The following is a 19,582-nucleotide window of genomic DNA, read 5'->3' as shown; positions in this document are numbered from 1 at the left end:
ATAAAATGGAAAAATAGATCTTGGGTCAAACTGAGACCTTAATATAAGAGTTCAAACTTGACTCGTATTTTAACCAGACTTATTTTTTATTTAATTTATTTTTTGAGTTTTTTTTAATAACTTAATAATTTAATTTCATTTTTCATTTTTTTTACAAATTTGAATAATATAAAATCAATTCAAACCTCTGGTCCTTTTCTAGCTATTAAATAAAAAGATTTAGGACATTTATTCAAATGAAAGATTATTTGAATTTCAAATTTATTTGAATGAAAATTAAATTTCAAATTCGAGCATTTATTTCTGTTGTAAGAATATTAAAAACGAAACTTAATACTACCTTTTTAATTAGCCAAATCGTATAATCATGTACACGTGCCACATATTCATGTATACGAGTTTATATTTGATTGGTTCGTGTCATCATGCAAGCAAATTCATATTCATGATATACATGTTAACCTTAAAATATAATACATATTAACATATGTAAAGACTCATTTAATACGTCATATTCAGGAACTGTCTTATAAATAAAAACTTAACCTTTATAGAAAAAATATACCCACGAAAACACTCAACAAAAACGTAAAAAAAAAATTTTAATGTATTTAAATTTACGAAATTAATTATAAATTATTGCTGACATGGGATAATGTAATAAATAGTAACTTTATCATTTTTAATTAAAAAATGGTTCTAATCTTAAGCTTTTATGTTTTGCGGGTCATTGGGTTTGAGCTCTTCGATTAGCGCTCTTTGCTTTGCGTTCGCTTAGTTCCTCGTAGCCACGTGGCTATGGGAATTGTGAATATCCGCCACTTTATGGATGGTTTTTAAATTAAGTTAAAATATGTAATAGGTGTCTATACTATTCATAAATTTAGAATTTAGTCTTTATGTTTTTATTTTTAAGAATTTAGTCCTTTTTTTTTGGATTTCAAAAATTAAGTCCAATTGTTAATATTTTTAAATTTTTTGGTGTGATATTTTAAAATAAAAAAAATCAATTGGTAACAATGTAACTAAAAGAATTACATTATATGAACCCGAATTTAACAAAATATTTTTAACAATGTTAAGAGTTAGACTTGAATTTTGAAATTTGAAAAATAAAAAGACTAAGTTCCCGAAAATAAAAGTATAGGAACTAAATTCCGAAATCATGAACTTTTTAAATTTGTTTAAGCAAGTGAGGTTTGTTGTTTTGGATGCAAGTTTGTAAGACTCTTAGAACTTCAATTATCAAAGTTTGATTTTGATGATTTATGGACATGAAAACTATTTAGACATACTTAAAACGTGTTGTAAAACTTAAATAAACTAGAAGAAACTACTCTACCTTCATCCATCCATGGTCTTCTTTTTAGGAATCCACATTTTGACAACCTCTTTTATCCTTTTAGAATGAACCATTTCTAAGGTTTTCAGAATTAGACCAATGGTCGAACTGGTTAGATCATTGGTTTATCGATTTGAGTGGTTTGATTTTTCTGTGTAATTTAATTAAATAAATCATTAAAAATTTATAAATATACAAAAATATTAAAAGTTCAATTCAATCCGTTCAACTGTTTGGTTTAATCAACTTTTTTTCCTTATTCGAATCAATACCCAAATTAATTACGAATCCAACTAATTGATCCAACCTAGTTCAAACATCCTTGCTTCACTCCACAAGCACCATTTTAGAAGCCATGGAACATCCCCTAATATAGACTTAGTGGACCCATCCTTCAATATGACATTAATGGCTCTAGGTATCACTAAACTAGTATTAATATCAACACAAACTTTTGCATAAGCTAATATGTTTTACCCTACTATAATACCATCCACATCGAGTGGATTACTAAATGCACTCAGATTATACCTTAGCCCTAAATTTGTATAGAGCTAAACATCTCTCAAATTTATCCATACAAGCAACTTACGAAGTTCAAACTCTAAATTTTTCATATTTGGTTCTCATTTATGAACGATAATCAACTTATTTTGGATATGTTGAGGACTTTGACTCAAAATTCAATTTCTATATCAACAAGTACTGAGTGCAGTGGTAAGATACATTATACTTACTCTTAAGTGAGAACACATATTCGAACCTTGTAAACGATATTACTAAAAGAGATAACCATAAACCTCGAACATAGATTAAAAAAACCCCCAAATTTTAACCCATACTTGCGAATTGAATAATGTAGAGATTTGGGCCACCAAAGAGAACTATCGTACCTTCTCCCTGAGTTCCAATTGAAAACCCTTAACCCCCTATTTGTCACTTTTAGATGCATGAATATATGACATAGAAATAAATAATTGAAATATATCATAAAATATAATATAAAAAATAGAATATATAAAAACTTCTAAAATTGGGATTGAAAATTGAAATATGTAAATTAGAAAGTTAGAAGTTGAGATTTAATTTATGAAGAAATTATTTAATGCATTATCAATGAAATTTTATAAAAAAAATAAAGATAATATTAAAATTATATATAATTTGTAATGCTATACAGAATTTAATAAAAAATTACTGTTTAATTTTGATTAATTAAAATTTCTTTTACACTCATTTACGAAATTAAATAAATAATTACTATTTAATTTAATTAAATCGTAGTACTCTTCTTGGATTAAGGGTGGCTCATTCCGGACCTTTAGAAATAATGCGTAAAGCCCAAGTATCGGATGCCAAGCTTGCTATTCTCCTTTACAAATGGGTTAAATTAGAGTTATACTAAAAAGCCTTAAACTGGAAAATTACTGTCCAATTTGTTTTTGGATAATATATATTTTGGTACTCAACTTGTCCATTTGTATCTAGTTGGTCTCTAAATAATTTTTTGGACTTAGTTGGTTCTGAATTTGTATTCCATAAATCAGGTTGGTACCTCCTACTAACATCAATAGTTTGTATTGACGTGGTATTGCTAGTCAAGCCGGTGGTGCCACGTGGTAGCCTCTGAGTATGTCATGTGCAAACATAAATTAAAAAATATATATAAATTAATTAAAAAAAGTATAGTTTTTGTTTTATATCAAAAATGAACCTGGACAAACAGTTGTCCAAATACAGATAGATCTGTATAAATTTATAAAAGTTGACCGTTATCCTTTCATTAGCATTTAACGATTGGTGACAAAAAAAAGTTTAATAATTGTCAAGTTTTTTTTATTATAAATCTTGCTAATAGGGATGTTCATATACAAAAATGTAAACCGTAATTTGATTGGATTGAATATTAGGATTCAAGCCTTTAATTGATATCTTTTTGAAGTTTAATTGGTGGATCCTTACCTTTTATGTATATAATGTGAATAGAGAAAGATTGAAAGAACAAAGAAGAGACACATTGTCCTTTTCCTAACATCTATATGGTATGAAAATATGAACAAATGGTTAGAAGAAGTCGTCCGATATATTTGGATTAAGTTTGAATTTTAAAGTTATCACTGTTTAGAGGATTTTATTTAAATATCTTTAGTTCAAATAAGATTAAGTTCAGACTATATACTATAAAATGGATACGGTCATTTGTGATTATACTAAATAAATTGACATTTATTCTTAATTTGATTACTGGATATCCCTTGCGCTTGCCTATATATATGTGTGTGTTTGGGGTATTCTTGAGTCCTTCCATCAGATATCTTGTTAATAAGGATGTTTATGTAAAACACTACAACATAATTTGACCACATTTAAATTTGATTGTCGGATATCACTTATGGTCTACCCTCATAATATAGATATAAATAAAGTGACAACAACGAAAGATTGAAAAGATAAAAGAAGGGACATATTGTCCTTTTCCTAAGATCCAAGTCCCTTTCCAAGATATGGTTGCAAATTCTGAGGACGGCCAGGGAAAAAACACATTCACTAAACCAAAAGCAAATCTCAATAATTGCTTTGCTCCTTCTATTATATGGATCATATTCTTGGTTGGTAGCTAGCTAGCTATCAAAAAATATGGAGGATGGAGTCTGATTGATGCTTTTGGGGACCCTTCTTTGGTGGAAAATGATGTTTGCCTTTTTCCCTCCCCATCTTAAAATATTTGTTTGTTTTCAAACTGAAATAAGCAATATATTAGCTTCTCCAAATTTAACCAACCCTACCTAGTTTTTAAGCTAGGTTGGCATTTTGCAGATGTGGGGAAAATGGTGGGTCATATTTCTTTTGAGGCTATTTGGGATCATTGGATGGATATTAGCTGTTGAGGAGTCGGATCTTCCTCACGTTAAGTATTGTTCTCGATTTGAGGTTTATCTTTTAATTTTATTAAAATTAAAATGTCTCGTACAATGTATCCTTAACCTGTAAATGTAACTACGACCTCATAAAACTGAGCTACATCTACATTATCTTATACTATTTCTTCAATTTTTGTGTTTGGTGGGTGGAAATGAGTTCCATGGGTATCCCCCTCTTCATCCAAGGACCAGCTTTTTTTTTTTAATTTTCTTTGCTTATAATATGAAGTTTTTTTTTATTAATATTGTATTCCTTGCTTTCACTTGTTATAACTGCTATTATTTGAATTTGTCTCACGGATTAAGGAGAGATAAAACAACTTTTTATATATATATAGTAAATATATATTTATAATTAATACCAATTTTTTTATAAATATATTTTTTATATAATTTTATTTTTCACCTGCATTATAATCTCTAGATTCTATGCTAATAAAACCAGATTCTACAGATACTATGCAGTGTGATGTTAAGAAGAGAAACTGGAGAAAACCTACAATTTTCACAAGTGACCTTATCATGTCATCATTGATAAAATATATATACATATGCATATATAATATATATACACCCCCAATGACAGAAACTTAACTTATTTTTAATGTTCATGGGTTGTTTCCCATTGCATTTGCAGGAGCAGATAAATAAGTAGAATTGGAAAAAGGAAAATGAAACAAGAATAGAAAATGGAGTAACAAGATCCCTTTGAGACAAAAGCTGTTACAGTCTACCCTTTTGTCAGTCCCAGTTTCTTTCTTGAAAATCACCTGTTCCAAGGATTATTATTAAGTCAATGCAGATTAAGCCATATATGTATGTATATATATTATATATCACAACAAGTGAAAGAAAAGATCAACCTGAATCTTTTGTACCTGCTTTGTTTCCAGGTTTCAAGTGCAATGTTGATTTACCCTGGAAGAAAGCTCACAGTTGACAATAACAATGGAAGAAAAAAAAACTGGTTCCAATGGAGGAAATAGTAAATAAAGTACCTTAAAACATGTACCAGAGAAGCTTTGTGAAAAGTCCAACTTCTTGCTGCAACTCTTCTATACATACATGCATACATACACCAGTTATAAAAGAAGATATATATATATTATGCTGTAAAGTATATTGTACTTATAATGTAGAACTTGCCTTGGAAAAAATTGTTAAAGGGGAGGTTGCAGTGTCATCATCAACACCATGTTCTTTGATTTTCTTTTTGGCTTTGCTTCTTTTCTTAACTGGTTCAGAGCATTGATCATAATCATCATAGTAACGTTTTGGACCAGAAGATGCATCAGATACCATTGATAAGTCCACCTCAGCAGCTTCTTCAGCCATGAATATACCTCCTTTTCCTACATATTCTTCATTTGGACGCTGAGTTTGTGAGTAGTAAGAGGATTGATCCAAGTAAAATGTCCAACCAGGCTCACAACCACTACTACCACATTGTGAAGGTGATATATTCATTATATGAACAAATGAATGAAAAATAAAGGAACCTTTTTTTTTTCTCTTGGATTTTCATGCAAAGTCCTTGAAAGGTGTTTGTGTATATATACACTCAAAATCTTAGACTAGTTCTGTCCTTTCTCCCACCCTTTGGCCCATCTTGTTTTTTCTTGTGTAAATCAAATAAGTGGTGAATGGTGATAAAGGGGAAATGACCATACATACATGATGTCCCTTTGGGGAAGCTGTTGGAATGCATTAAATGGTGGAAAGAGGCCGGTCTAAAGTGACCCCATGAATGTCTTGTTAGATCATTGAAAAAAAATATAAATCATCTAATGAAGATTCCATCTTCCCAAATTAAGGCTAACTTCTTTCAAGAACTATATGCAATAGCAGCAAAAGCCTATAGAGACTATGATTTAATGCTAATGCCAACACTTCCAAGAACTATTGACGCATTTGCTTGGTATTTGATGAGTATATTCAATTTTTTTTTCTTTTTAAAGTATATATATTTGGAGAGTTATGCCTCATACTTGTTTCTTAATTTATGTTTGAGAAGCAACAAGTCCTTGGCCAGTTGGCAAAGGTTGGTGAGTATCAACACAAATTTATTGGAAAATATTACGGTAAAAAAATTTAACTTTTATGAGTAGTCTTTAGGTAGTAAGTTTTATGTTAGTAGGGGAATGAATCCCACATCATTTAGGAATAAAAAAAGGGGATTGTTAGTTTATATAAAACTCATATCCCACATTGCTTAGAAAAATAAAAGTAGTGAGACATTGGGTCTATATAAAAACTTATGTAGTATATGTTAAGTGCACTAAACCAAATATTGAATCTTTTATTTGGTCCTTTAAATTCTTCCTTTATTTTTTTTATTTTGGAGTTTTAGGAGGTGTAGTTAAATTTTAGTTTGGTGGAATTGTGAGTTTGAGTATTTTATAATAAGTATCAGAGCCAAGTAAGGAGTGAAACTTTTCTTAGTATGCTTTGTGGTTGCAGTATTATCTGATCTTTCACATCAGACAACTATAATACGTGGTAAACTTGCATAATGTCTTATATGCAAAGAAAAGACCTTTGGGAGGTTATCAATGGTAATGAAGTGAGAACTGGAAGTTGAGGATGCAAGTGACACACTAAGAAAATGGAAAATAAAATTCGGTAAAGCAATATTCATGTTGAAGAAGATGATTGAAGAGGACGTGTTGGAGCACATCCGAGATGCCAAAACTCCGAAAGAAGCATAGGATACATTGGCAAGTTTGTTCTCCAAGAAAAATGACACAAAGCTTTAACTCTTCGAGGGCGAGTTATTGTCAATGGCACAATGTGACATGACAATCTCATAGTATTTCCACAAAGTGAAATCGTTATGCCAAGAGATAGGTGACTTGGATCCACAAGCTTCAATCGGGACATCAGGGTAAAGAGGATAATCAACCATGGCTTGAAACCAGAGTTCAGAGGTTTTGTTGCTGCAATACATGGCAAACCTAACCATCACTTGTTGAGTTTAAGAATTTGTTTGTTGGTTAAGAAGCGTTAGCAAAGAAAAGAGGAGCAAGCATTCTATACCAACCAGAGCAGTTGGAATTCCAAGCAGCAAGGTGGATCGAAAAGAAATGAGGACAAGGTGAAGAGTTTATAAGATGAAGGGAGTTCTTGTGCAGGGGGTGCTACGAAGTCCCATGACACTGGCAGGAAGTTCAGAGGGAGATACTACAATTGCGGCAAAAAGGGTCACAAGGAGCACGCTTGATGGTCGAAGAAAAAGCCCGTGAAATGTAATGTTGCTACTGCCAACAGTGAACAAGAATGGGATGTTGAGGCACTATTTGTTGCGGAAGAAGAGATGACTGCAGCTATAACGTGCAATCGAATCAATTATGAGAATGATTAGATTGTTGGTTCGGGCTGCTCAAAGCACATGATAGGTGATAATAAGTAGTTGCAATCTTGTTTACAAAAAGGCTTGTGTGATAACAAGCTCAAAAGTTTCTGTCCTCAATTTGGCATGCTGAAAGTTGGTGGGTTGAGGGGGAGTATTGAATATCAACACCAATCTTAAGTTTTAGGTTAGTAAGGAAATGAATCCCATATCATTTAGGAATAAAAAAGCAAAGGATTGTGAGTTTATACAAAAACTCATATCCCACATTGCTTAGAAAAACAAAGGTAGTGAGACATTGAGTCTATATAAAGAAAATACTTATGTAGTAAATGTTAAGTGTATCAAACCAAATATTGAATCTTTTATTTGATTCTTTAAATTCTTTCTTTATTTTCTTATTTTGGAGTTTTAGGAGGTGTAGCTAAATTTTAGTTTAGTGGTGTAGTGGGCTTGGGTGTTCTACACAGGTAAAGGTTCTGGGCTCTAAGTACCTAGACTTAAAATTTATAGATCTCCAAGTCCCACCATGAGTTATTTCCATGTATGGGTTTTAGTTCGATTAGTTAGTTTATAGTTTGGATTGATACAATTTATAGTTTGTCTTGTAATAGTTTGATTCTACACCAAATGGTTACTCAGACATGTATTTGTAGTTGGACTTTGATTGTCACACACACACATATGCTTGAGAAGAGTAATGGATATTTTAAGGAAAAGAGTTAATATAATTTTTTACCCTTGAACTTGACAATTAGGTTCACTTTGATACATTTATTTTTTTTGTCCACTTTGGTACCTAAACTTGGTAACTACTCCCATTTTGATCCCTTAACTTGGAAAAAAAATATCAATGACGTAACTTTATAAGATTGTGTAACGTCATCATCTGAAAAAAGTGGATCTAATTACATGACATAACCTTATAGTGTCATGTCATCAAACTTCAATTTTTCCAAGTTAAGGGACCAAAATGAACCTAGTTGTCAAATCCATGTATCAAAGTGGATAAAGAACTACAAGTATTAAAGTGAACCTAGTTTCCAAGTTCTAAGAAAATTTGCATTAATTCCAAGGAAAATGAAAAGTTTGGGTAATATAGAGTTAACGTGACCCAAATATATATAAGATGATGGATTAAATATATACATATATATTGCTTAAGGGCATTACCTTCTCCTATTTTAAGGTAGAAAATTCACAATAAAAATACAATGGAGGCCCTTGCACTAGGAGTCAGATTACGTTTTGCCCCTTCTACTAAAAAAATGGGCAAATTAGTCACTATACATTAAATCAAAGAGCAAATCAAAGAGCAAACAAGTCCTTCTGGTAAAAAAAATCACCCATTTTTACTGTTAAAAATTGGTCTTATACTTCTACATGGAGTACATGTGGCATGCCACATGTAACTGTGGTTATTTCGCCAGCCACGCCAACTTTTAACAATAGAAATGAATGAAATTTTTAACAGAAAAGACTAGTTTACTATTTAATCTAGCGTACAAGGACTAATTTAATCATTTTTTTAGTAAAGGAGACAAAATGCAATCTAACTCCTAGTACATAAACCTCCATAATACTTTTACTAAACATTAACCCTAATATTTGCATTAATGCCAACACTTCCAAGAAAGAATTATGATGCACTTGCTTGGTATTTGGCTAGTATATTCAATTATTTTAAAGTTTATATATATGTGTGTGTGTGTGTGGTGGATTATGTTCCATACCCGTTTTTGAACATATCCTAAATAAGAATATTAGATATTTTAAAGAAAATGAAAAGTTCAAAATAGCTGTTCTTGGCCCCTACTAATAATGTTGAATCCTCATGGTTTCCAAAGATGCAAAATGATTTATATACACATTTAATATATGAGTGTAATAAGGCAAATCCTATAACTACAACTTGCCTTAAAATAAAAACTGTATACATTTAACCAAAAGGTGAAAGACATTAACTTTGTTCTAAAATAGAACTTAGATAAATATAAAAAAAAAAACAAATGACAAGGACCAATGGCCCTTAAATTAGGCCAAAAGCGGATGCTTGGTTTAAGTTGATCATTTTGGCTGGGTGTTTATTTTTAGTGTGATGCGTTTAGTTTTCTTTTTGTCTTACGTTATAATATCGATACATTATTTAATCTTATCGTCACCGCTATTTTTATACTAACCATAGGTAAACGCATTACTCATCTAAAAGAACCCTTAAAAAGCAATGATTATAAATTGTAACCCAAAAAATAACACATGAAGGGGGCCATTGTAGGATCTTGCTGTGGATCAAACTGGTCCCTCTCTCAGGGCATTAAACTCATCAGCACATGCCCTTTGGTTGTTTGTGGCCCTTTGCCATTCCATTGGCATTTGTTTTTCTGATATTATTGCATGCTTTAATATTTGGCATTTGTGTTTTTTTCTTCTCCTCTTTGATTGAAAATGATTCTAAGTTTACTCCATTATTATCACCGATTCCATTGATACAAATCGAAATTTTATTACTGAAAAGTAAATTCAAGTTTCCTTAAAACAAACACTAATGTAAAATCTCTCTAGTTGCCTTTTGTGATATATATAATTTGTGAAGTGGACAAGGATAGGTTAGTTAAAAATTTATCATGAAAGTCCCTATATGCATTTTATTTTCTTTATTCAAAAAGATAGGTGAATTAGTCCCTATACATCAGAGCAAAAAGTAAACTAATCATTTCTGTTAAAATTTTCATCCATTTCTACTGTTAAAAATTGACGTGGCTGATGAACTGTATATCATGTGTACTTCATACAAATGTATAAAAATTAATAGAAAGACCAATTTACTTTTGATTTAACGTATAAAAATTAATTTACATAATTTTTTAGTAAAAAAGACAATTTAGTCTTACAAGAAAAAACATATAAAGATTTAATTGCCAAATCAGTGCTCCCAAATAAAAAGAAAACTATAAGCTTACAGCTCGTAAACTCCTCAGCCATCGATTTTTTTAATATTTAATATTTAATTAAGTTTAAAATTTATATTTGAGGGTTTTGAATTTTATCAAAATATTAACTTAATATTCTAAATACCTTAAATTTTAAAAAATAATAATAGTTATTATAATAATTCAACGGCTCACAATTGTTTGTAAGTACATGGACTGTGAGCTAAGTCTCACCACAAATAAAAGCCTCCTGTTGTCGACATATTAGGATGAGATTAAAAATTGATTAAAATTTCGATTTGAAAAATGGTATTGAATCAATTAGATTGAAAATTGATATAATCGAGTTGTTTTTAATTTTTAATAATTTTTTAATTGAATTGATTGGACTAACGAACCGATGACTTAACCAGTTTGACCATCAATTTGATTCTAAAAATATTGATCGAAGTATCCAAATTCTCCCGTATTTTGAATAGACCTTCAAGATTGGGCATGTAGCTCAACCCTTGAACAAATTTAATCTTATTTTCTTTTTCTTTTTTCTTCACTTTTTCTTATCTCCTTTCTCTTTCCAACCCAAATTTTCTTTTGACTCCTCTCTTCCATCAACCCAGAAGTTGGCTAAAAACCTATGTCACCCATTGTCGTCGATAACCTATGGAGCCCTAAAACTCACCCTTGATTATTCTCGACTTCCAAAACACATTATGTTTTGGCCCCATCAAAGCTGTCGAGCAATGGAAGATACAAGGAATGCACTAAATGGAAGATCTTAACTTGGTAATTAAATTAAATTAAATTTGATGGACATATTAGATTAAAGTTGATCATATATAAATTTATTCCCCCTATTTGTTAAGGTCATACACACATGAACTAATACAATTTTATAGCCTCAATCATTAAGGATTCATGTAACAAAAGGGAAAAGGTCAAGAGGAAGAAATAAATTTATCATAGTGTTTTTCTTCGACTCTGGTGGTCAATTACAATTTCAAATCAAATAACCGGATGATTTATGAAAATAATATTATTCTACAGACCCTATAATTATTATTTAACATAATATTAATATTTTGAATTTTATCCATGAAATTGCCAAAATTTCTTATTCATTTAATCATGTAAAACATATAAGTTGTGGTGCATTTGTTGGTGTCATGCATCAATCAAGATATATCTAACATTATCATGACTTCATCACATGGAAAATGAAAAGTATGGGTCATGAGTCTTCCCTTAACTAAGGAGACAGTAACCTCCACGCAAAGGAAGTGGCTTGTTTGAGTTGGTAACCCTTGTGTAAATGATTTTTTTATTAGATTATCCGAGGCTTTAAAATTCAGATTATGGTGCGCACGACATTCTTATCTCCACCTTGTTAATAATTGCAAAGAGAATTAATATTTACTTTAATACAATGTCTAATAACAACAAAATTCTGATGATAATGTGAGAAATTTTACCATATTTGTGGCAATAGAAAATATTAGCCATTTTACCATATGGAACTTTTGGTTATAGTAAGAAAAATTCTCAGGAGTTAGGGTACTTAAGGAGAAGAAAGAATTTTTAGTTAGATTTTTGTTATACAATTATAATAAAATATATCATAATCTGATTTGACGTTCGATACGAGGTTTAACCCGAAAACTTCTCTCATATATATACGTTTTTAAAGACTCTCTTTAGAAGAACGATACTCTAAACTTCTCTACTTCTTCACCAGAACATTCTCTCTTATTTTCCATTTTCGTCGATACCGTGTATCAACAATTTTGTATGAAAATAAAAAGGTGAGATATATAAATATGACTTTCACATTTATAAATGTCGATCTTATACACGTGGCATGTCGCGTATACATACCTCATTCTGACTTACGAGAGATCAATTTTTGACAGTAAGAGCGAATGTAATTTTTAACAAAATGATCAATTTGTTTTTTGATTTAATGTATAAATCTAATTTATCAATTTTTTAAATAAAAGAGATAAAATGTAATTTAGAGTTGATTCTACTTTTAGTTATTGATGTATGATATATATTAATTCTTTTAATGTTGGAGATTTTCTTTTCCAATAATTTCTAAATATTTTTCTTGAAATCCAAGAAAAGCTATGACTTGATCCCTCAAGGGGTATGAAATCACCAACAACAGATAGACAAAAACATGAATACACATCTCTAGAACCAGGACTTCTCAGAGAGAAGAATCTCAATTTTTTACTTCAACGTGGCAAACACCAACAGCACCGCTCTAACTGGGAAGAAAAAGCATCACACTTTTCAACGCAATAAGACCACGTTTTATCGAAAACCCATCACACAATCAGCCACCTGTAAGTAAAAACCCCTCCAATCACATTCTTACTCATGATCCATCCCCCCTTTGCATGCAATAGGAGACTAAGCCAATACCACGTGGAGCGACGACCCTCGAAATTAAACCGACAGAGAAACCCAAAGTGCCAAAAGTGTGCTGTTGTTGTGTCGTAATATTGAAGGGTGGTGAGGGGGTCGAAGCCAAAATGAAATACTCACCAAACCAAACGCTGATAGGTGTAACAACGCATGGCCGCCAACGCCACATGTAGTTGTAAGTAGTAGTGACACACACAGGGGTTTTGATTGGTGTACGAGCGGTTCTAAAGTTACGTGTGGGATCGATTTCAATGCCTTTGCTTTTGCTTCTCATGCTATCTTTTGCTTTCCTATTGGTTGGTTTTTGACTCTGGATTGGTTGGATTTTGGTTTAGTTTATTGGTTTCGGATCATTTGGGTTTGAAATTTTTTATATTATTTTCTATTTTTAATTATTTTAAATTTAGATTATTTTATGTTTGAATCATTTATGGCGGAGTCATTTAAGTTTGTCGATCAATTATTTAAGTCGTGTTTAGGATATTTTGAATTTTTTCATTCGAGTTTGAAGCTCGAGTTTGAATTACATAAGTCATTTTTATTCTGAATCCGGGATCAATTTAGATTTAGATAATTTTGTGTCAAATTATTGAGGAGTTAATTCAAAATGGATGGATTTAAGTTTTAACATTGTCGAATTATTTTAGATTTTGTATCATTTTAAAATCAGATTAATTTCAATTTTTGGTCGGTTTGAATTATTTAGAGTTCAAATCATTTTCAACTTATTATTTAACAATTCTTATTTGTACTTATCATTTTAGATTCGGATCATTTAATATTCGAGTTGTGTTCATTTCTAATTCAGATATTTTTAAATTTTTTAAAACAATTCACACACCTTGAGTAAGAGCAAATCATTATCATAAACACACACTGGTACTATAACTCGAATCCACAACATAGTCTAGAAGGTGAACACATAACTCGAATCCACGACATAGTATAGAAGGTGAACACTAATCATCATTAGACCGATTTGGGTTTGAATTATTTTAAATTTGAGTCCAGCAGAATTGGATTATAGGTTTTCTTTTAATCACAATGATTTTGTCGGGCCTCTAACTTTACAAAAGAAAAAAATTATTTTAGCTTTTCATTTAATTTTTCATCTCTTTTAGTCATTGAACTTGTATTTTTTGTCAAATCAACCCAAAATGGATGAAAAGGTTAACGTTTGTTCACTTTGCTAACGTTATATGCACACGGATTGCCATGTGGATGACATGTCAACAACATTTAATTAATTTTTTAAAATTTAAAAGTATTAAAAATATTTTTTATACTTATTATAATAATTTTAAATTTTTAAAAATTAATTAAATGTTGACATGTCCTCCACATGGCAACCCACGTGTATGCCACACCAACAAAGTTAAAAAAACGTTACCTTTTTTATTTATTTCGGGTGATTTAACATAAAACATAAATTTAAGGGATAAAAAGAACAAAAATTAAATAGAGGGCTAAAATGATTTTTTTTATAAAACTAGAGGGCCAAATAAGTTATTATGTTTTTTAATTATGTTTTTTTAATTATTAAGGAAAAGGGATTTGAATTGATCTGTGATGTGTTAGCATGCATGTACCTATTTGCTACTGCAAAATCCCACATGTCTGTATCTTCTTAAGCTCCTCAAACACGTACCCCATCATTCAAATATCCAAATGTCAACATCTCCCCCTACCTCTAAACTTGCTTTCAATTCATTGGCTAATTTTCTACTCTTTAAAACCACCCCCATCACCCCTCTTCCATTTCCATACATTTTTGAGTGTTCAAACATAAAGTTTGAGAGAAAACAAAGTCACCACCATGATCAAGACCTTGAATCCTTATTCAGCTAAAACAGCTGAAATTATGTCTAGGTACCGTCCTATAGCTCCTAAACCTGAAGTGTTACCTGAAAACTCCATTGATGAAAGCTCAGCTATGTCTCAAAAGATGAGACAGTCACCTTATTTGAGGAATTTATGGCCTCAGTTACAAGCTCGACCTAGTAGGAATAGAAAGAGAGGGAGAGGTACTGGCTTATCACCACCACCGCCAACAAAAACAGCATTGAAAAGAGCAAGAACCCAATATTTCTTAGGGCTTTCTCCACCACCGCCGCCGCCGCCGCCACCACCATCATCAACAACAAGTTTGGTCACACTCCCTCTTCTTCCATGTTTAAAGGTGGCTGCTCATGAAATACCGGAAGAGAAGGATTTTTTGAAGCAGCTCCAAGGTCTTCCTGTTCTTCCCACTAGTAGTCTTATAACACCTCAGCCAATTAGACCAGTGGGTTCAACCATCATTGTTGGGTGCATTAATGAAGCACCAGCACCAGCAGCACCATTGCAAGCCCCTAAGAAACCAGAGGAGGTTGAAGATGATATAGAATCTGAGTCCATGCCAACAATTATATCTGATTCCAACAACAAAGTCAGGCTAGCAAACTCAGCTTACAAAGCCATGGTGGGTCAACCTGAATGTCCCTGGCTTGATTCCATGGTGAAAGGCAGTGAATGCAAGAGAATCTGTGGGGAAGTGATGCTTAATCTATCTAATTCAAGGGTGCCTGTTAAATCAAAAGGGTTCTCTTGTTGGGTGAGGATTGAATGGGGAAATGAAGGGAACAATAACAACAACAAAGGGTCGATCACAGCTTTTTGTGATGTAGTGAGATTATCTTGCCAGTCAAAAGACTATCTCTTCACATGGAGGTTCCATATACCCACCATAGGGAAAACATCTTAGTTTAGTTTCAATGTGTGAATTTCGAAAAATGTACAAAGTTTTTTTCTTTTTCTTTTACTGCAAAATGTAACCTTAACCAGTTAGTACTATATGCAAGTACAAATGTCACAAATATATATAGCATATAGTGTAGTAGTTTTTTGTCAGTGTCTTTTGTGTATAGATATGCTATGAGAAGCTTTTAGTACTATTCTATATATTTACTTCTTCAACTTTGTTGTTACTGTCATATAGGAATTTGCTATTTGATCCTTAGTTTATCATTTATCAGCTCTTTTTTACATTAAGTAACTGATGCATCAATAAAGAATATTGATGTTGGTATACTGTTTTAAGCTTTGGTATTTCCTCCATGTACTGATTCATTTATAACTTGGTGTCTTCTTTTGCTGTAATTTAACTCACGGGTACTCACCAGAAACATGAACAGGTAGGCAACCGTGAACTGCTAACCATAAACTTTAATAGGCCCTCTGAACATGAGAACATGAACTGGTAGGCAACCATAAATCCATGTTTATCTTAAGCAAAACATTTCACTTTCAATTAGGCATTTGGTATGCAATTTTTGTTTCAGTTTATACCCCTGCCTTCTACCTCTTTTATGCAAACATTGGAAAATTACAGTGCAAGATTTTCCCTCTTTGAAACTAGAAGTAATAATATAACAAGCATTGACAAACTCAATAGTATATATACTAAGAGACTCAAAATAGGTCCTGTGGCATCTCATTTAAGTACACTACAAGATGCTGCACAGTATAGCATTTCAACAAAAACAAAAACCAGACACAGTAAAAACATATATGATAATATATATAGAAGAAAAGGACACTAAAACACCATTGATGACAGAGATTTTAAGATTCAGCAGCAACTTCAGTTCCATCCTTCTCGCGATCGCCTTCGAGCTGGCTTAAGTTCCCTTTTTCCTTAATGAGTTGACCATGGTGGTGCTTGCAGTAAAGTCTACCTTCATGTGCTATATAATTTGAAGGGCTTATAACACATCCTCCATGTGTGCATTTGAAACAACTCTTGTGGTAAGGGGTACCATTCACTGTAACCTTTTAGACAAATCAAAAACATTATTTTTTACCGTGTATATATATACTAGGTAAAAGTATAGTATCATGGACACCCCTCTTTTAGGAGTCAATTGCATTTTGTCCTTTTACTCAAAAAATGAGTAAATTAGTCTCTATACCTTATATTAAAGAGTAAATTGATCATTTCTGTTAAAAATTTATTTCATTTCTATTGTTAAAAACTGGTATAACTGATTGAATAACCAGACAACTACTCGTGATCTGTCATGTGTACCTTATACTGACATACGAGATCAATTTTTAACAATAGAGATAGATGAAATTTTTCACAAAAGGATCAGTTTATCCTTTGATCTAATATACATAGGCTAATTACTCATTTTTTTAGTAAAAGAAGGCAAATACAATCCGACTCTTGATAAAAGGATTATCATGTCAAATGCTGAAACATCATAGGATAATGTTTACCCTCTCAGTTGGATACACTGTGTTTTTACAACCAAAACATTTATCTCTTGTTCCACCAAACATGCCTGATACTTTAGTAGCTATTGGTTTCTACACAAAGAAAGTTCATATAATCATGAAAATTTACATATAAGGATTTGTATATGTAATAAGCAAGGTAAATATACCTGAAAAGCCCCTCTATTATGAAGACCTGATCAAATTAGTTACTATTATTAAATAGATAAACTTAGTCTCTGTATAACAAAGTTAATATTTTAAAGTATCTATGGTTCTATAAAATGAAATATTTTGTTTGGAATTGAAGTACAATTAAATAATAACAATTTTTGAGACATTTCTTATACAGTAAATGTTAATTACATTACAATTTGGAGATAAAACTACCATGGTGACCCGTGTACTAGGAATTGGATTGCATTTTGTCTCCTCTACTAAAAAATGAGTAAATTAGTCCAAGTATGTTAGATCAAAGAGCAAAATGGTCCTTCTGTAAAAATTTCTTCCAATTCTACGATTAAAAACTGGTCCTTATATGTCAACATGTTGATTATTTCATCAACTACACCAGTTTTCAATAGTAGAAATTAATAAAATTTTTAACAGAAATGATCAATTTGCTCTTTAATCTATAATACAAGGTTAATTTACCCATATTTCAAGTAAATTAGGCAAAATGCAATTTGGCTCCTAGTACAAGGGCCTTCATGGTACTTTCACCAAATTTGAACTTATTTGATTTTCTTAATAGTATAAGGATTAAATTGATCCATTTAATAATAGAGGGACTAATTTGATTTAGTCCCTATAATACAGGGACCTCTCAAGTATTTTAACCTAATAAGCAGGCATAGTATAGCTTCTTCCATGTAATTTACCTCACCATCAACTGGTTTTTCTGGCTTTGCAATCTTTGGTGTACCTATGGAAGATAATTGAAAATTGAACTTGAAAAAATCAACTAGATCTATCCAAAATCATACCATTTTGAATCTATTTGAAAATATATATATATATATATATATAAAAGAAACCCAGAATTTTTATACCTTCAAAACTTTTCTCAAGACTACCAGTTCTTTTGAAAAGTTGATCAAAATGAGGCCTGCAATACAAGACTCCTTCAAAGGAATTGTAGTTGCCAAGCTGCAAAATGAGATGTGTATGTCAATATTGATTTTCATGAAAAGACTTCATGGTTTAAATTATTACTTTCCAGTCCTCCGCTGGCAAATTGACGATATTATGACATAATTTATCATACCAACACACCATGTATTGAACCATTACTTACCTTCAAAGTACCTTTGCAGTGATGGCACCTAAAACAAGCCTTGTGATAAACCCTGTTATCAGCTGTTAATTTATCGACCAAATACACAGTTTTGTCACAAGCCATACATTTCTGGGTTGTTCCTGCAAATGCCATGGTTGGGTTCTTTTGATAATATTCCCTTTCTCTTTGCAATGTGTTGTTTTGATGGGGAGTGAAGAAAAAATAGAAGAGGATAAGGAAAGGGATGATGGAGAAATGGAGTAATTTAGATTGAGGGGGACCAAAATGCAGGTGTATAATTTAAAAGGGTCTTTTTGCTAATTCATTTTTTGTCCAATCTTTAAGCACATCACTACCATTCTCTCTAGATATTTTTATATATCAATTAATATTTGGCACACTCGAAATTAAATAGACAATATGTCCTTATCTGATTCAGTGACAAAGAATAGAATTATATAATGTTAATGTATTAAATGTGAATTTATCATCTCTCTCTTCCAATGGATTTGAATTAATCTACTTGTAGAGAGATGCATAGTACAAAGTAGCTTAAATTTGCTGGGTATAATGATAAATTTAATCTTTAATATTTATATTTTTTATCAATTTGGTCCTTATTCAACAATAGTTCAATTCTATGCTACCATTATGGAGCTACTTTGCCTTAAATCACCCAGACATAAATGCAATATAGGAGCTTCATTTGTTAGCTAGAAGTATATATTCCAGTTTTACAAATTATGGGTATAGGACAGATGTGGGTGGGTTTTGAATGGATGATTAGGTGTGGTGCGTTTAGTTTACTTTTTGTCTTACATCCTAGTATTATTATTATATTTAATTTTACCGTCACTGCTATTTTTACACTAATCGCAGATAAACGCACTATCCATCTAAACTTACCTTAAGTCTTTGCTCCATTAATTTTGACATTATGATTTATGAAAAAGAATATAAATTTAAGTATATTAAAACATGTTTATCATTCTATTTAAATATTTTAACTTATTCGATATTAATTTAATCAATATTGATTGTAAGTATTGAAATTAGTGGGACAAAAACTTGACTTTT

At 31.3% G+C, this 19,582-nt stretch overlaps 3 protein-coding genes across 5 annotated transcripts; 1 reads left to right on the top strand and 2 right to left on the bottom strand.

The window, feature by feature from the left end:
• Nucleotides 1–4,754: 4,754 nt before the first annotated feature.
• On the bottom strand, nucleotides 4,755–5,845 carry LOC107938314 (protein SOB FIVE-LIKE 5). 2 transcript variants are annotated; one of them, XM_016871416.2, is made up of 4 exons: nucleotides 5,410–5,844; nucleotides 5,262–5,318; nucleotides 5,142–5,181; nucleotides 4,755–5,033 (listed from the first exon to the last, which is right to left on the bottom strand). In XM_016871416.2, the coding sequence occupies exons 1-4, from the start codon at nucleotides 5,728–5,730 to the stop codon at nucleotides 5,005–5,007; spliced, it is 447 nt and encodes a 148-aa protein (XP_016726905.1). In that variant the 5' UTR covers nucleotides 5,731–5,844; the 3' UTR covers nucleotides 4,755–5,004. The 2 variants fall into 2 exon arrangements, with proteins under 2 accessions (XP_016726905.1, XP_016726904.1); XM_016871415.2 differs by having other exon boundaries at nucleotides 4,772–5,033; nucleotides 5,127–5,181; nucleotides 5,410–5,845.
• Nucleotides 5,846–14,644: 8,799 nt separating this feature from the next.
• LOC107938325 (translation initiation factor IF-2) lies at nucleotides 14,645–15,924 on the top strand. Its single transcript, XM_016871433.2, has one exon. It carries the CDS (start codon nucleotides 14,786–14,788, stop codon nucleotides 15,710–15,712), a length of 927 nt encoding a protein of 308 aa, XP_016726922.1. The 5' UTR covers nucleotides 14,645–14,785; the 3' UTR covers nucleotides 15,713–15,924.
• Nucleotides 15,925–16,386: 462 nt separating this feature from the next.
• LOC107938326 (LIM domain-containing protein WLIM1) lies at nucleotides 16,387–18,928 on the bottom strand. Of its 2 annotated transcripts, XM_016871434.2 has the most exons (5): nucleotides 18,524–18,928; nucleotides 18,279–18,375; nucleotides 18,108–18,151; nucleotides 17,230–17,319; nucleotides 16,387–16,779 (listed from the first exon to the last, which is right to left on the bottom strand). In XM_016871434.2, the coding sequence occupies exons 1-5, from the start codon at nucleotides 18,656–18,658 to the stop codon at nucleotides 16,573–16,575; spliced, it is 573 nt and encodes a 190-aa protein (XP_016726923.1). In that variant the 5' UTR covers nucleotides 18,659–18,928; the 3' UTR covers nucleotides 16,387–16,572. The 2 variants fall into 2 exon arrangements, with proteins under 2 accessions (XP_016726923.1, XP_016726924.1); XM_016871435.2 differs by lacking the exon at nucleotides 17,230–17,319.
• Between the last annotated feature and the right edge of the window lie 654 nt (nucleotides 18,929–19,582).

The sequence above is a fragment of the Gossypium hirsutum genome, chromosome D06, assembly GCF_007990345.1.
Source record: "Gossypium hirsutum isolate 1008001.06 chromosome D06, Gossypium_hirsutum_v2.1, whole genome shotgun sequence".
NCBI lineage: Eukaryota > Viridiplantae > Streptophyta > Magnoliopsida > Malvales > Malvaceae > Gossypium > Gossypium hirsutum.
The sequence above is the reverse complement of the archived record's forward strand: the minus strand, read 5'-3'. Positions and strand labels throughout refer to the sequence as shown.

Coding starts and splice junctions, on each gene's coding strand:
- LOC107938314 (XM_016871415.2), bottom strand. CDS start 5,730: ATGAATATATCACCTTCACAATGTGGTAGTAGTGGTTGTGAGCCTGGT. Junction 5,319..5,409: donor CTTTAACAATTTTTTCCAAG/GCAAGTTCTACA, acceptor ATGTATGTATAG/AAGAGTTGCAGCAAGAAGTT. Junction 5,034..5,126: donor AGCAGGTACAAAAGATTCAG/GTTGATCTTTTC, acceptor TCCTTGGAACAG/GTGATTTTCAAGAAAGAAAC.
- LOC107938325 (XM_016871433.2), top strand. CDS start 14,786: ATGATCAAGACCTTGAATCCTTATTCAGCTAAAACAGCTGAAATTATG.
- LOC107938326 (XM_016871434.2), bottom strand. CDS start 18,658: ATGGCATTTGCAGGAACAACCCAGAAATGTATGGCTTGTGACAAAACT. Junction 17,320..18,107: donor AAAAACCAGTTGATGGTGAG/GTAAATTACATG, acceptor TTCTTTGTGTAG/AAACCAATAGCTACTAAAGT. Junction 16,780..17,229: donor CAGTGTATCCAACTGAGAGG/GTAAACATTATC, acceptor TTTGTCTAAAAG/GTTACAGTGAATGGTACCCC.